Source organism: Dipteris shenzhenensis, chromosome 18 (genome assembly GCF_047967505.1).
Source record: "Dipteris shenzhenensis isolate YYH24624 ecotype China chromosome 18, Dip_SZ_1.0, whole genome shotgun sequence".
NCBI lineage: Eukaryota > Viridiplantae > Streptophyta > Polypodiopsida > Gleicheniales > Dipteridaceae > Dipteris > Dipteris shenzhenensis.
In genome coordinates this window covers 51,877,739-51,892,910 of record NC_141613.1, presented here as the reverse complement: position 1 = coordinate 51,892,910, position 15,172 = coordinate 51,877,739, and the positions used below count along the sequence as shown (strand labels likewise).

General features: G+C 46.7%; 1 protein-coding gene across 1 annotated transcript in view; it reads right to left on the bottom strand.

Annotated features, from left to right (window-relative positions):
• Positions 1 to 15,172, bottom strand: part of LOC147891398 (putative serine/threonine protein kinase IRE4) — a 364,420-nt gene that overhangs the window by 248,034 nt on the left and 101,214 nt on the right. Inside the window, exon 8 of the mRNA XM_087389248.1 lies at positions 3,109 to 3,201. Coding sequence (XP_087245374.1) covers positions 3,109 to 3,201 — 93 coding nt within the window. The remainder of the gene's footprint in view (positions 1 to 3,108; positions 3,202 to 15,172) is intronic.

Here is a 15,172-nt window from a genome sequence, read left to right as displayed (position 1 = left end):
TGCCCTTGGGTGTGGGGACGAGGATGAGGAGTCAGAACCAGAAAGAGGGGTGCTGGCTGTCGAATGAGCTGGAGTGGTGCTGGCCATCTGTGGGGAAGGGCCTCTTCCCTCCACCGGGCCAGAAGGGATAGGCATGGAGGAGGTCTGTGTTGGCTTCGAGGCCGCAGGCAGCACAGGCGGATGGGAGGTTCCCGCGGGATCATGCTTGAGGGAGAGGGGGGGGCTGAAACCAAAGGTGCTGGGGGGGAAATGCGTCACCACACCTGCGTCCGTCTCAATCTCGAACTCCGAGGGGATACTCTGCGGATCTAGGACGCCACTTTGACATGTGGCACCCCTTGGGCTGCCGCCGCATCAACGAAGGTGTCCTGCATGAGCCAGCCAAAGTGCGCTCCCAGGTCCTTGATGATCGGGCAAAACTCTGTTGCGAGGCCTGGGAAAATGAGGGTAACTGGATGGCGAGGAATGCGGAAGCGGGAATCAAAGTCCGCTACACTGAAACCCCTATACCATGGGACCATAAGGGTGATCTTCCCACCCACAGAAGTAGGGGACCGTCTGACCATATCGCTCGCAGCCTGTGCTGAGGAGAGCTTGAGCCAGAAGATACCACGTCCCATGAGTGCGACCTCCTCAATGTGGCTGTCCTCAAGGTAGAGGGTGGACTGCAACCAGTCCCTGATGTCTGCTCATGAAGGGGCGTAGCCAATGACTCTCCCATAAACGGACGTCTGGGAGAAGTCAGTGGCGGCCTGCTTCACCAAGGAGACCTAATGCTCTGTCAGTGTTATGGGGTAGGCTGATGGAGGGGGGGGGTCCATCTGGGCCACCGGTTCCGGGCTCATGGCCACCATACCGCACTGACAAACTACGAAAGCTCCAAAAGGCGGGGGAAAGGAAAAGGCAGAGGCGAGGGAGGGGGGAGTGGGACGGAGGTGGGGGAGAAAAGAGGGAGGGATGGAGAAGTACGGGGAAGCAGGAGGAGGAGAGGTGGTGGAGTGGGGAGCGAATGGCGAAGGGGGGAAGGAAAGGAGGAGGGAGGGGGGGGGCAGACCAGCGCAGGGTGGGGAAGAGGAGGGAGTAGAGGGGAGGGTGTGGCAGTGCAGCGCGAGGGGGGGCGGGGAAGAAAGGAGAGGGGGGAGGGGAAGGGGGGGGGGGTGGCAGCGTTGCGCAACGGCGGGGAAGGGGAGGAAGGGGGCGGGGGGGTGGTAGCACAACGTGAGGGGGGGGAGGCGAGGAGGGGACGGAGGGGCGGAGAAGGAAGGAGAAGGGGGGGGATGGCGGGCGGAGATGGAGGAGAGGGGGACGGAGGAGGCGCGGCGGCGGCTGCAAGCTGGGAGGCGGTGGAGAGAGAGGAGGGGGAGGGGAGAGGGGGCCGCGCAGCACGAGGGGGGGTAGATGGGAGCGGGGGAGGGGTGGGAGCATTCGCAGGAGCTGGAGGAAGGGACTTCTTACAACTGTAAGCTCCACACCATGATCTTCATGCTTTATTTTCAACAGTAAGCAGATGTTTCCCTTACCATAGGTGAACATCCAGGGTGGTCATGATTGTGCCACTCAACTCTAGACATCTGGCTGTAAACCTGCAACATTATCCAGGTCCGCTCTTTTGGGAGAGGTACCTTAATAAGAATGACACCAAATGAGGCCAGGCCCATTTTGGAGAGTCTCAAATGTCCTATCATTTTGTTTGTGTCCGGCTCACAATTCCCACAAACGTTTTAGCAAAACAGAAAGTTGAGTTCAGATTTTCATTTTGCCAAACTTTTGCCTGATATGTTTTCATTTGCATGGCCCTATTTGGAGATCCACATGTACAGAGGCCATAGATGGCACCCAGGTCCAACTAGCTCATACAATGGCTAGCATTTCGGCAGATTGTTGTATACACTTTGATGATCATTTGGTTTACGATGCAGGGGACTTTGAGGTCTGCATTGGCCAGGAGGACGATTTCTCTTAAAGAGTGGAGGCATTCCTTCTTCTTGGAGTCTCTTACTAGCCTGGTATGGCACTTTCAGCTGTAGTCTTCGTTTCTTTCAGCATTTGGATATCTATTTTGGTACTTTACCACTTGTCTCTCATGCTCTGCATGATATATTTGTGCCTTGAGTTCCTTGCTCTTGGCCCTTTCTTTCATACTTGATAGAAGTCTATTCGACAGGGGAGGAGAAAAACTCCCTACCATAGACAGCACATTGATATTTCTGTACCTCCATCTGTGGATGTATTGTGTCTATTCTATGCAATGTAGATGACTATCATTGATCGATCATGCAGACCCTTCTCAATGTCCATAAGCTTGATGATAATTAGTCATATATCATGCGGCCATTTCCTCTCAAACACAATCCACTCTCCTTAATTCATAGATTGGAAGTGGCAACTTGTACTCTTGTGACTAAAAAAATTGGTAGTTTTATGGCCAAGGTTTATGTATCAGCACTGGAGATGCACACCAGTAAGTATGCAAAGTGGGTCAGCAAGCAAGCAGTGGGCTTGGTAGGCACACTACAAGTTGTTATCAAGGAGACCAAAAGCCAGATCAAAGAGTATATTTCTACTTGTGGACTCTTTGGAGGCCTTTGATTTAGGGCATAGGCTTGTCTGACTCATCGACTCCAGCCTTAACTACCAAGGATGATGTCATCTGGGCAGTCGTGGCTTTATATGAGAGAGTCACAAATTAGACAAGGTATGTCCAAGTAGGTGGTGGCCACCAATGATGTGAAGAATCATTGGCATAGACTCTCCGTTTCATCTTACTATACACAGCTGATGTAGTAATGTTCTGAGGCACAATAGAGGACTTATAAATGCATTTATCTCTGCTTTCTCAACTGTTTGCTTTCTTACATAAATGTTCATGATAAACATCTGTTTTATTACTGTAAAGAGCTGGAATAGTATTATAAATACCACATAGCGTTGTTGATTTGAGTCCACTTATTTAACAGTCCCAGAAGGTTTCACAATGTTAAAGGATTGTAAATTCTCCAGTATTTAGGTGAGAAAAGGAAAGGTGTATTGCAAGTTTCAGCATTTGCATACTCATACACGTGCATGGCATGCATCACAAGATGAGGAAAAGAAGACAAAAGCACTAACCACAAAAGGGTTGCAGACGGTTATAAGAATGTCCCGCTCAGCCAGAATATTCTCCACTGCATTTTTTCTGATCATGTCAATCTTTCTAAGAACCTACCACCACAATTGCCCAAAAAAAGAACTTGACCTATTACAACACTGAAAAAGAAATTTGTGCCTCATATCAAAGAAAAAAGAAAGAGCACTTCGGAATATCCCGGAAGGTCAAGAAGAAACTCATATTCTATGATCTACTTCTCTATCAGAGGGTAAACCATCGGGCAAGTCAGAAGGAAAGACATCTTTAAATTCAGCTTGAAAGAAACTTTATGCCTTTTAACAAAAGTAAGTAAAAGTTTACTTTTCTCAAGTGTAGAAGATATACAATTATCAACATCACGAATATATATCTCACATTCTTGTTGGTATGTGAAGTCGTTCCAATTCCCATTAAACAAATAAGTGAAGAATTAGTCACATCATGTTCCCCCTGAATCTAGAAGACTCTAGCATGCTTTTCAAATATGATTGCATTCTTTAAATAACTTTAGTGCAAGCTATGCTTCAAGACTATAAAGCCACTCTCCACCTTGAACATATGTTCTATCGAGATGCATAATTTGGGGATCCAGAGTATCTTGATAGCCTTGAATGTCCACCTCTACACCATGTATCATGGTGTCCTAAACTTTCTTGTGACTGCCCTTTGCAAGAGAGACTACACATATATGGGCACTTGGACTCTCAAGCAACTTTGATTTCTTAACTAATGAGTAGTTTAAGAAATTATGTGTGGCACAATCATCGACCATTAGTCCTACTTGTGTCCCTTGATATTTCCATGCAGCCTCATTAAATCATGAGGATCAAAAGTGCGGTGCCACATTGCTAATGATAAGTAATACATATAGGGTGCTATCCTCATGATAAAACCTCTACTTCTGTGTACTTTTTAGTACCTTTAAGCAGTAATGCTTGCACCACATGTGCTTGTTCTTGTTGAGGTTTATTTAAGACTTTAGCTGCCATCTTTTGATAATTTGGGCGATTTCAAGCAGTGAAAGCTGGATTATCTATTTGCGTGTTGCCCATGCTTTGTGCTCGCGATGTAAGTAAGGGTGAAGGAGACAGCCATAACAAAAAACAGAAGCTCTATATTCATCCAATCCAACAGAACTCCACACCGCTGTGACTTCTCCGTCATCCAAACCCCCACCACCTCCAATCCTCTAGACATTTCTCATGTATCTCTCCTTTTTTAGAAAGTCCGTCTATCACATATTTAACCCCTCACCCTTCACGTGTTTTCTGCAAGTACACCTTTGACCAAGTCTCAAACTTACCTATCACCCCTTACCTTAATGCCTACCAGTCTAACCCCCCCAAGAAACATATCCTGCACAAGGGAAGAAAGTCTACGCAACTCCATTTCCCATGTTTCTCGGAGCTCTTGGGACTCCCCATCTTCTTCTGGACTCCATAGTGAAGGGGGTTTACATGACTAGATATTTACACATACTTTTGCAGAAACTAATTTTCTCATATGACATTCCCCCCCCCCACCCCCCACCAAGAATGTGCACATGCTCGGCACACAGGAAAGAAATAAAATCACACATTCTGCATACTCCTAAAAAATGGCTGTATATGACAACATTATCACACGTTTCGTCTTACTTTGAAAGTGGGCCTCTCTTCGTAGCAACATAGAGTGGATAAGGTCCATGATCCTATGAATGATACATAATACTTTGACAATCATTTGAATGAAGACATTTGTTGGCTCTTTCCTATGGCTTCCGTAGGAAGAGCAGGGTATTCTCAGTCTACAGGGTTCCGAGGCTTTTTGTCACCTACAGATATATCGGGGTTGTCGTTTGTAGTATACGTGTAGCTTAGGACCTCGAGTCGTGTTCCGATGAGCGACATAGGCTTAAGTGTGGTAAGCAAACATAGTGCATGCATGTGTAAAAGGAACGTATATCGTCATGGTTGAGGTAATGAAGGCTTTCGCCTTCATTGGGGGTTGTAGGGTTTAGGAGGAGTTTAAGGGTTAGAAGGAGGTTCTAGAGTTTAGAAGGAGGTTCCAAGGTTTAGAGAGAGGTTCAAGAGTTTAGAAGAGGTTCCAGGGTTAGAAGGAGGTTTCAAGGTTTAGAAGGAGGTTCCTGAGTTTAGAAAAGGTTCCAGGGTTAGAAGGAGGATCCAAGGTCTAGAGAGAGGCTCCAAAGTTTAGAAGAGGTTCCAAGGTTCAAGTTTTCCAAAAGCTTGACAAGAATCACAAGTGGCACACCATTCCTGAGTGTCTCTATGCATAGTGGGCCACCAATACCCTGCTGCCAAAACCTTCATGGCTGTACTCTTATGTGCAAAGTGGTCTCCACACACATCCTCATGGCAGGCCTCCATCACCCTTTTTTCCTCAGATGTCCCAATTAACCTGCATAAGATCATATCCTTTCCCGTTTTACATAAGATGTTTCCCAACAATGTATAGGGCCTGGCTTTTGTCACCAACTTCTTCTACTCATATTTTGGCATATTGTCAGGGGGTTTGCCTTTTTGCAGAAAACTGTACATTTTGCAAATCCTCTAACATCACCTCCAACTTTAGCGCCTCCTAGGCTAAAGCATCAGCCCGAGCATTCTGCTGCCTGGTAATATGGAGGAGTACAACCACTTCTACCTGTCCACATAACTGTTCAGCCTCCTCTTGTAAGGGATTAAGTGCCTTATTCCAGATTTGCCAAGTCCCTTGCATCTGTGATATTACTGACTGAGAATCCCCACGAACAGACAACCCTCGAATACCCATTTGTTGACTGCATTCTAGGCCGGATATCAGGGCTATATATTCAGCCTCATTATTAGAGTTGATGCAGCCTATTTCTCTCTCCTCTGCTGCGATTTCCTGACCCTCAGGATCACATATACGAATGCCAATACTTTCTCTTCCTGTGCTTTTATTAAAGCTCCGTCAAAATACAAAGTATACTGTGGCTTCACCACCTCTTCGCATTGCTCCATAAACTGCGGTACAGCCTGCTCTTTCCCTTTCTTTCTACCCTGATTCTCCACCTCTTTGGCCACTTCCCTTCATCTGAGTGAATCTGCAAGCGTAGCACGAGTAGAATGCTCTATCATGAAGGTGACTTGAAATCCTGCATCTCAGCCAGCCACTTCATAAACCTCCCAGAGAGATTGGGCTTCTTGGCAAGGTAAGGCATGATCCCTGAGTTTGCCAAAAAGACAAAAGGCTTCGGCAGCAAATGAGATCTGAATTTATATTGCCAGCCCTTGTTTTTATATCTCTGAAGACCTCCCCTCAGCATCCATTAGATGGCAGCTCGCATAATAGATGGGCTGCATAGGATGAGGTGAAATTGCGAAATCCCTCGGCCATGTTGTTTCATAGTGAGGGATTGATATGGATCCTGAAGATATGCTGGTGCCTGGGACAGCCCGAGTTGAAGACTTTTGTGCAGAAGGTCACTTACTATGGTAGGTTTTTGTGGGAGTTGGCCCAAGAGCTCTACCCTTTGTATCAGCTGGTCAAAAAGAGGTCTGAATTTATGCAGACTGAAGATGCATTGGTGAAGGTTAAGCAGATGCTTCAGAGGGGGCCGGTCCTTGTACCTACTGATTGGGCGGAAGATTGCTTTGCGAGTGTGAGTGTAACAACGAATGCAGTGGCTACCATATTGTGCGATATCGCATTTGAGGGGATTCAAATTGCCTCGAGCATCATCTATTCTTTGGAGTGCCAGCCGAGTCTCTTCTAGATGATCTGCTTTGGAGCTATAGATGCAAAAATCATCTATAAAGACTCGTATAAACTTGCCCAAGTAGGGCTCGAGCACCTCATTCATGAACTTCTGGAAGGTAGCAGGTGCATTCACCAACCCAAATATCATGACGATTCGGTATGCATAGGTCCCTCAGGGTGTCACAAAGGTAGTTTTCTTTTGGTCTTCCTCTACAATCCCAATCTGAAAATATCCAAAATAGCCATCACACACATTGGCCTGCCAGTTGATCTAGTATCTCATCCTTGAATGGGAGGGGATAATACTCCCTTTTTGTGTATGCATTTAAAGGATGCATGTCTACACAAATTCGTGACTTCCCCCTCTTCTTTGGTGTGACAACAACAGCTGACATCCATTCTGTATCCTCCATTCGAAAGATAAAACCAGCTGTGAGTAACCTCTAAATCTCTAACTTCAAGACATCTGCCTGAATCACACCCAACCTTCTGAGCTTCTGCACCACCATTGGCTTAGCATCAGGCTTCAATTTTAACCTCATGCTGCACCATAGTTACTCTACGCATCTGCCAGTATTCCGTAACAAAGTGCTGAGGGATACCATCCAGCATATCCAAATATTTCTCTTTCTCTGAGCTTTCCAACAGTGGATTCAACATCTTTGCATTTGCTGCCCTCTTTTCAGATCTGTCCACTACTTCTTCGTCCTGTGGAGCCCTCATTGCCCCCAAAGCTATACAAAGCAATTCAACAATTACAGCCCCTAGCCCCTTAGAGGTGGACCCTTCTCTACTTGTAGTATCATATTTATCATATCCTGTGTATGATGTCTAACTCCCCACCTTTAATCAACTCTTTTTTTAAATTTCCCAAGCTGTATTTCACTTTCTTGGTGTCATCATGTAGGATTAGCTCTGCTGTGGCCCATTTCTGCACTGCTCCAACTTGACATTGATGAAAGAAAAGTGGTAGGGAACCTAGTGAAGAGCCTATGCAACTGAAGACAGGACGGGTGTGAAGCAACTCTTTTTCATTCCATGGAAATGTTTACCAGTTCAGCATGAGTAGTCATGCCTCAGACAGCCAAGAATAACGTTCATGAAAGCAAAAGGAGAGAAAAAACAACCAGCAAATCACTATAATTCAAATAGCTCTGTAGATGAGGTCAGGACTCCTTATGGGACAGACTAGCAATATGGGCTCCAATAGAAATAGAGCAAATGCACAACGCCCAGAGCATGTACCCGGACCACAATGACTTGAGATGATACCCTCAATAGGCCACAAACAAGCACAAAGATGACACCTGGCAGATTCTCAACCGAGATGGCACAAGTGACACGATGAACAAGACTCAGTCAGACACGAATAACGCACATATGTGGTACCACAAGCGATAGGAATGAGCCACAACTCCTGCAGATCATCCAAGATCCTCCAAACTTCAGTCGAACAGGTTTTCACCCTTGTCCACATGCATGGGCAGCTTCCCTATCAGCGTTGTCTTCACGTACATAGCAACCTCTCCTCAATGTATGAGCAGTCTCCTGCACAATCCTTTGGCATTTGCTCCTCAAATTCTCGTTCACCTCAAGAACAAGCGATCAGCAGCTCTTCAAATACCAACGACAGAAATCCATCGAAGGGGGGGCAAGCTTTGTACGTGCGCCTCAAGCAAGCAAAGCTCTCTCTCACAATCAGCACACAATGCAGCATAGATCACCACCGACGTGCAATTAGTGCACACCTCCTTCTTTTCTTAAAAAAAACTAGAGTCGTCACCTTCTCTCCTGCTTTTTGGAAAGCCTCTCTCCCCCTCTACAATCTGCGCTCCTCCTCTATAACACAGCATCAACTCCTTTTGGAAAATCCTTCATGTCACCCACGTAATGAGCCAAGTCCCCACGTATTGCAGCATTGGCTCCACGTAAAGTTGTAGCTTCCTCATGCAAGCCACCTCTCTACGTAAATTTTCCACGTCATTGCCTCCTTTTACCACTCTTCTACTTTTCCTCAAAAAACATTGCACCAAGACCATTGCTCACACAATTGGGGTCACATTTCACTAGCACACAACCATCCTTCAAAAAAAGGTATTTTGATGCATGCCCACAAATTGACCACATTGGATGTAACACAGATATTGACACGACAACATTCCATGCACAGAAGATCATTTATCACACACACCAAAAAAAAACTTTTACATTTGACATTCAAAGACCGACCCCGTCCCACATGGGTACATTGCTCTGGAGTGCATCCATATTGCATTTTCATCACTTCCCATAGGAAGTTCCTACAAACATTTGATTTCATAGTCAAATATTTACATCATATCATCTTTTTTTGGGAAAAGATGTCTTTGGAGCCATAAAAAAACCCATCACTAGCTAACTATGTGCACCTATGTGTCTCCTTTGCCCAACCCCAAGTTGCAGACATTCATGTCTTGCAGTCAAATATAGTTTTGAGGTCTTCACAGATGTCCTCATCCATGAGGTATTAGTCCCACCTTCCTGCATCACAGGAGGGCCACATGTGTTTGATCACATATTTCTTCAACCTCAGCCCATTGACTCTATTCTTATGCAACATCCCGTCCAAATCAGCTAGTTGATAAGATCCATTTGGGTATTTCTTCACTACCTGATACGGTCCTTCCCACTTAGTCACAAACCGTGCCTTGAAAGTGAAATCCAACTTACTGTCATATCTCAGAACTAGATCCCCTTCTCTGATATACTTATCTTTGTACTTCAGATTGACCCTCCTTTGATTTGCTTCTTGAGCAACAACATAATGATCCACAGCCTTCAACCGGTCCAGTTGTGCTCCCTGCAAACTTAATAACCTATTTGCATATGCTGAATTTGGCTCTTCATTGATCTCTATCAAGAATTGAAGGGCTGGAATCTCCACTTCAATTGGCAAGAGAGCTTCTTTGCCATACACCAGATGAAAAGGAGAAAACTGTGTACCTTGTTTTACAGCGACAAGATATGCCCACAAACACCATGGTACAGTGAGGTCCCAGCTTTTCTCATGGGTTCTTATCATCTTTCCCATAATGCCAGTTAACACACCATTGAAATACTCATCCATAGCATTGCACTGTGGATAGTGAGGAGTTGCATACCTATGTGTAATTTTTAGTTTGTCACAAAGGAGATCCATCAATTCACTTTTGAACCCGGGTCCACGGTCAGATACAAGCTCCAGGGGTACGCCGAATCGGCAACAGATATCTTCATAAATAAACTTACTGACTGTCTTTGCATTGATCACCTTTACAAGCTTTGCCTCACCCCATCGAGACAGATAATCAACAACAGTCAACAAGTAGCAGTTTCCTCGTGCAATCATTGGCATTGGTCCAATTGCATCAATACCCCATTTCTCAAAGATATTAAAGGCAACCACTACATTTCGAAGCTCTGGATGAAGGATTCTCTTACCCATTTGCGGGCACTGGAAGCAAGACTTACAACAATGCGTGATGTCCCTCTGTAAGGAAGGCCATACATACCCCTCTGTTAGAATCTTCCTCAACATGATCTTGAAGGCAAAATGGCCTCCACATATACCTTCATGATTGGCTTCTAATATATGCAAGATCTCTGAATGCCATGGTATCCTCCTGAGAATCAAATCAGCTCCCTTCATGTACAGAACATCACCAATCATGACATAAGATTGACAGGCTTTCATAAATCTGTATCTTTTTTGTTTTTTTGGGGGGGGGGGGTTCCTAACACTTCCGGAAGTATTACCGGAGGCCTAGGGCCACTGGTGCAAGAAGCGAGTAAGACATGCCATAAGTGTCACTGATGGTACGTAGGCGAGTGCTAGTCGATGGTGTCAACTATGTGCAAGCGGTACATGTGCTGAAGTGATGTGAGCAAGAAGAAGACCAAAGCGGAACAACATCATAAAAGCCAACCCTCGACATGAACGGCAAAGAACTTCAACCACATGACACAGGTTCATTGTACCAGGTGAAGGGAGAGGAGGGGAGGAGAACACAACGGAAAGAGATTTTAGAGTAGCGAGCAGAGATGGGGAGTAGCATAATTCATTAGAAAGCAAGATGATTGATACACCCGGAGAAGATGCACACGAGGTGAGCTCTTGCCTCTAGCCTCTCACTCCTTCACTCATGCCTCCCGCCCCTCTGCTAGAATGTTCCTTCCCCCTTTTCCCTTTCCCCCTCTTCACCTTCTCCTCCTCTGCTCCACTCCCCGCTACCAATCTCCTTTCCTTCTTCCTATTGGATGTCTTCTTGCATCCTTAGCCATCCTTAGCCATTCCACTGTTTGTGGGCCGCTCTTCCCTTGATGGCTTCCGCAACACTCCAGCCTGTTCTAGGTTAGTGAATCCCGTGCTCCATGTGTTCTCCTGTCTATTCCATACACTCCTGACACTAGTTGGTTGCGAGGGTTGGTGCACCACCTATACCTCTTAACTGTTGGACTGCTTCCCCTGTGCACCAATGAGTACCGCCTGTGCGCCTGTGCACTCTGTTGGACTGCCTCCCATGTGCACCAACAGGTGTACCCCGTGCACCATTGCGCTAGCTGGACTGCTTCCCATGTGCACCAACAGGTGTATCTCGTGTACCATTGCACCTGTACTTCCCTCTGATCAACTTTGACCATGGTGGGTCGAGGTTGAGGTTTGGCACTCTTCAGTCATGTATTGCTTCCGTCATACCCAAGTCATGTCCATGTCAAGTCATGTCCAAGTCATGTCCATGTCAAGTCATGTCCATGTTTGTTCCACAGTGACCAAGATGTGAACATATGTGAACACGATGTGACTAGGTATGACCAAGGTCTAACAACTTGGCATGTTGCTGAGGTGACCATGATGTGACCCAGGTGTGACTCTTGGTGGGAGTCCTGGAGACTTTGAGTACAACAGATCCCCCGCCACTATCATTCACCGTCCCGGTGAATGACTGAGGGTCTGTGTGAGAGAAAGTTAAGTATAAATTACAAATAAGAAAGTGATCTTGTGGCTGACATCCCCAAAACTGAAAAGAAAGGGCTCATGGCCTTGCAACTGTAAAACTGAAATAAAACTAGCTCATGGCCATACAACTCCAAAATTCCTTTATTTACATGAGAACTGCAGAATCCAAATATACAGAGCTCACAAAAAGAAATGCCGAACTAAAAGATCCAGGAGCTACTGCTTGCTGGATGAAGGTCAGGGAGGGGGAGGGGGTGGGTGTGGTGGGTGTGCTGATGTTCCGGGGCTGGTCTTTGCCTCTTTCTCAACTATGTCCATGAGGTTGCGGATGTCCTCGTATTTGGATTTATATCTGTGGTAGCCAGACCTATAATAATCACATCGAGATTTGAGAGCAGCATTTCCAACTTGCAGCCCATGGAAGTCGTCCTGCAACTTGGAATGTGAAACTTAGAGACAGTCCTTCTCCTCGAGAATCTGCTTCATTTGACTCCGCACCACCCCCACCTGTTGATCCACAGTATGCTTGTCCTCTGCCAGTGAGGTGTATCTGTCCTGTAGGGCCGCAAGCTCCCTCTGGATCTCAGCCTGTTGGGTTGAATGATTGTCCTCCAAAAATTTCTTGCTGGCTGTCCACTCTGCCTCCTTCGCTGCAAGACACTGCTAAAACTCGTCTTGTTGAGTTTTCCACGTAGCCTCCCTTGCCTGTAGAGTTGCTCCCCACTCCGCTTCTTTCACCTGTAATGTTGTATCCCATTCTTTATGCATGCATGCTGGCTACCTGCTTCTCATGTTCCAAGCGGAGGTGTTGCTTCTGTGATAAAACCTGACCCGTAGTATTAAAGAGGGAGGCACCCATCTGAATGAAGCTGTCATCTATAATGCGCTGAGCCATATGAAGGGATCTTTTAGCCCATGCATACCTGTCCTGATAGGTCATTCGGTCAGCCATGTCAATGAGTTCGCCATATTCCACGAAGGCTGCTTTCATCCCTTCTTGCTCTGGGTCCTCGAGAGCTGCCACTGGAGCCAGTGTGTCGATGTCTAGGTAACAACTTGGAGCTCGGGATGCTTTCTTGTTGGAAGTGATTGTCTCTTGCAAGGGAAGTGTGAAAATTTGGTCCAGGTTCTCCTCCTCCATGCAAACAGGAGACCGCTTCCGCTTTAATGCATACAGTAGCCATTTGTCTTCCTGGCTCTGTTCCTCTATCTAGGCCTCATGGGTGAATAGATCTCCTGAGGAGATGCAAAGTAGGTATCCAACATATCATTCTGAGGAAGTGAAGGACAATCAACTTGAAAAGGTATCTTACCCCCAGCAAAAATAACCTCGCTCTTACTCCCAGCAAAAATAACCTCGCCAGGTCGAGTTTCCAGTAGGTCCTGTTCAGTAGCCTCCATACTTGATTCAGGGATCAGTCGTTGAGACACTCGGGGTGGTGTCTTCGCATCACCAGTGGCTCCCAAAGTAAGGTGACATAGGAGTGAACAAGGGTGACACAGGGGTGACCTAGAGATGAACATGGGTGACAGAGAGGTGAACATGGGGAGGTGACATAGGAGTGAACAGGGGTGACCTAGAGGTGAACATGGGTGACACAGAGGTGAACATGGGGAGGTGACATAGGAGTGAACACGGGTGACCTAGAGGTGAACATGGGTGACAGAGAGGTGAACATGGGGAGGTGACACAGGAGTGAACAGGGGTGACATAGGAGTGAACAGGGGTGACCTAGAGGTGAACATGGGTGACCTAGAGGTGAACATGGGTGACAGAGAGGTGAACATGGGGAGATGACATAGGAGTGAACAGGGGTGACCTGGAGGTGAATATGGGTGATAGAGAGGTGAACATGGGGAGGTGACCTAGGAGTGAACACGGATGACCTAGGAGTGAATAGGGGTGACCTGGAGGTGAACATGGGTGACCTAGAGGTGAACATGGGGAGGTGACATAGGAGTGAACAGGGGTGACCTAGGAGTGCACAGGGGTGACTTGGAGGTGAACATGGGTGACCTAGAGGTGAACATGGGGAGGTGACATAGGAGTGAACAAGGGTGACCTAGGAGTGAACAAGGGTGACTTGGAGGTGAACATGGGTGACCTAGAGGTGAACATGGGGAGGTGACATAGGAGTGAACAAGGGTGACCTAGGAGTGAACAGGGGTGACCTCGAGGTGAACATGGGTGACCTCGAGGTGAACATGGGGAGGTGACATAGGAGTGAATAGGGGTGACTTGGAGGTGAACATGGGTGACCTAGAGGTGAACATGGGGAGGTGACATAGGAGTGAACAGGGGTGACCTAGGAGTGAACAGGGGTGACCTAGAGGTGAACATAGGTGACAGAGAGGTGAACATGGGGAGGTGACATAGGAATGAAACAGGGTGAACTAGGAGTGAACAGAGGTGACCTGGAGGTGAACATGGGTGACAAAGCCTACCTCCTGTGTCGTTGGGGGGTCAGCTTCTGACATGTATAAGTCGAGTAGAACAAGGTCCGCAACATCTTCTTCTCCCTGTATGCTGTGGACTTGCCTTGAAGGTCTGAAGTTCCAGACTCCAGTGTGAATGTGGACGGCTCCTTCCAGTCTCTTGACCCCTCCTAGGTTGGTCAGGTTGCACAATGGATTCAATACCCTTCCAAGAGTCATTTCTGGCACCGCCTGCCTTTGAGTGACATCAGTAAGTAGGTGGTCATCCTCTTCTCTTGCAAATCCATGAGTGTCTTCTCCAATACCATCATTGTGCTCAGCCAGCCCATCATCTATGTGGTCATCCTCTTCTTCCACAGATTCATGAGTGTCCTCTTCAGTACCATCATTATGCTCCGCCAGTTCATCATCTTCTTGTATAGCATCCTCTTCCTCCTCTATTGTGACCCCATGGTCTTTTTCTTGGTGTGAGGCATCCATGTCGTGTGCCTCCATTGCTTCCATTGTTGCTTCATGGTCTTGTCTTTGAGTCACCTTATTGGCCTCCCCACCACTTGGTCTGGTACTTGTGGTCATCATTCGCTGATACATGTGGGGATTATTAAGAAGACCAAAAGACAACCATTCATACATGAGATCAGCCAAACCAGGTGGTGGAGAGGCTTCCTGGCTCACCTCTTGCGCATTTCGTGAAGTTTCAAGATGGGCTTCAGGATCCTCTTTTGAACACAACTCCACCATGTTGATGGCTAAGGATCCCAGGGCCCCCATCCAATCCAAGATGACAGCTTCTTCCTCATCTGGTCCAACATGTTCCAACAAGTACGTCAAGCTCTCACCATCATCTCATGCTATTGTTACATAGGTTTCACCTTGGAAGGGTGAGTCATCCACATAGGCTAGCTCTTCTT